Source organism: Sinocyclocheilus grahami, unplaced genomic scaffold (genome assembly GCF_001515645.1).
Source record: "Sinocyclocheilus grahami isolate Dianchi unplaced genomic scaffold, SAMN03320097.WGS_v1.1 scaffold1215.1, whole genome shotgun sequence".
Lineage (NCBI taxonomy): Eukaryota > Metazoa > Chordata > Actinopteri > Cypriniformes > Cyprinidae > Sinocyclocheilus > Sinocyclocheilus grahami.
In genome coordinates this window covers 242,299-243,444 of record NW_015506394.1, presented here as the reverse complement: position 1 = coordinate 243,444, position 1,146 = coordinate 242,299, and the positions used below count along the sequence as shown (strand labels likewise).

The 1,146-nt window shown below is 35.0% G+C and overlaps 1 protein-coding gene across 1 annotated transcript in view; it reads right to left on the bottom strand.

Annotated features, from left to right (window-relative positions):
- The window catches only part of LOC107568114 (actin-binding LIM protein 1-like), a 40,345-nt gene that overhangs the window by 8,362 nt on the left and 30,837 nt on the right, over window positions 1–1,146 (bottom strand). Inside the window, exons 16-17 of the mRNA XM_016253961.1 lie at window positions 619–726; window positions 205–252 (exon numbers count right to left, since the gene is read on the bottom strand). Coding sequence (XP_016109447.1) covers window positions 205–252; window positions 619–726 — 156 coding nt within the window. The remainder of the gene's footprint in view (window positions 1–204; window positions 253–618; window positions 727–1,146) is intronic.

Sequence of the window (1,146 nt, the reverse complement as noted above, 5' to 3'; positions counted from 1 at the left end):
ATAATGCTAAATGATATCCAGTATAATTAGAGTTATACGTTTTGAGGTTGGTGACTTAATACTGAGCTGTGTGGGTACATAAGACAAAAATGGCTGGGAAACACTGCTTGTACATTATAAATCAACATGCATGTGTCAAAATTCTAATCATCGCTTTATTGTGAAAGATAAAGCATTGAATTCAAAGATTCTGAATGACTGTACCATGCTGTTTGTAGATAGGGGGTTTTCTGTAGATGTTTACTCCTTGATCTGAAAGAAAGGAAAAGTCAAATTAGTGCATTTTAGTTCTTAATATAACAGATATTGGGTTTTAAAAGGAGAAACTAAATCGATAACACATACAAAATGCACCAATAAACAATCAAATCTGAAAAACTGACAACTGCACCACATACACTTTGGATATGCTATTACCAAAGAAAGATCTGGTCATTTTCTGAAAGAAAATGTTAGGGGTGTTTGATCGTGCAGGCTTTTCATTTCTGTGTGAACTGTTGCTTTAAGACAGAGAGATAACCAGACACAGAAAGCGCTATGAATGGTGAACATGTGCTTAGACACAGGGGCATGCTGGGATTGACACACAGTGGGCCGCTGGAAGACTCCCAACAGTACCTGGCAGGTGAAAATGTTTAGGAGTCAGAGGGAGAGGAGGGGTGCTGGCCCCTGGGGAACTCCGACCACTGGACGGCTCAGTGCCTCCAATCACAAACACGGTCAAAGTCAATAGGGAGAATAATTCAGATTAGGGCTGGGCGAAATATATATATTGATATACGCCATGTTTACACACTATTTTAATAAATAAAAATATACAGTTGCACTTTATTTTAAGGTGTCCTTGTTACAGTGTGATTATACATTTAAATACTGAGTAATATTAATTAATTACATGTATTCACTATATGGTTAGGGTTAGGATTAGGGTTACTTGCATGTAATTATGCATAATTTATTGTTGTTATAATAGTAAGTACATGTAACTTGTGTAACAAGGACACCTTAAAGTGTTACCAAATATACACAAACTAACTAAAGGGATTAATGTAAAAAAAAAAACTTAATTTTAACCAAAATCGAAAAGACAGAAGTTAGAATTTAGAAAAATTAGAATGAGAAAAAACTAAATTAAGCCATGTTTAC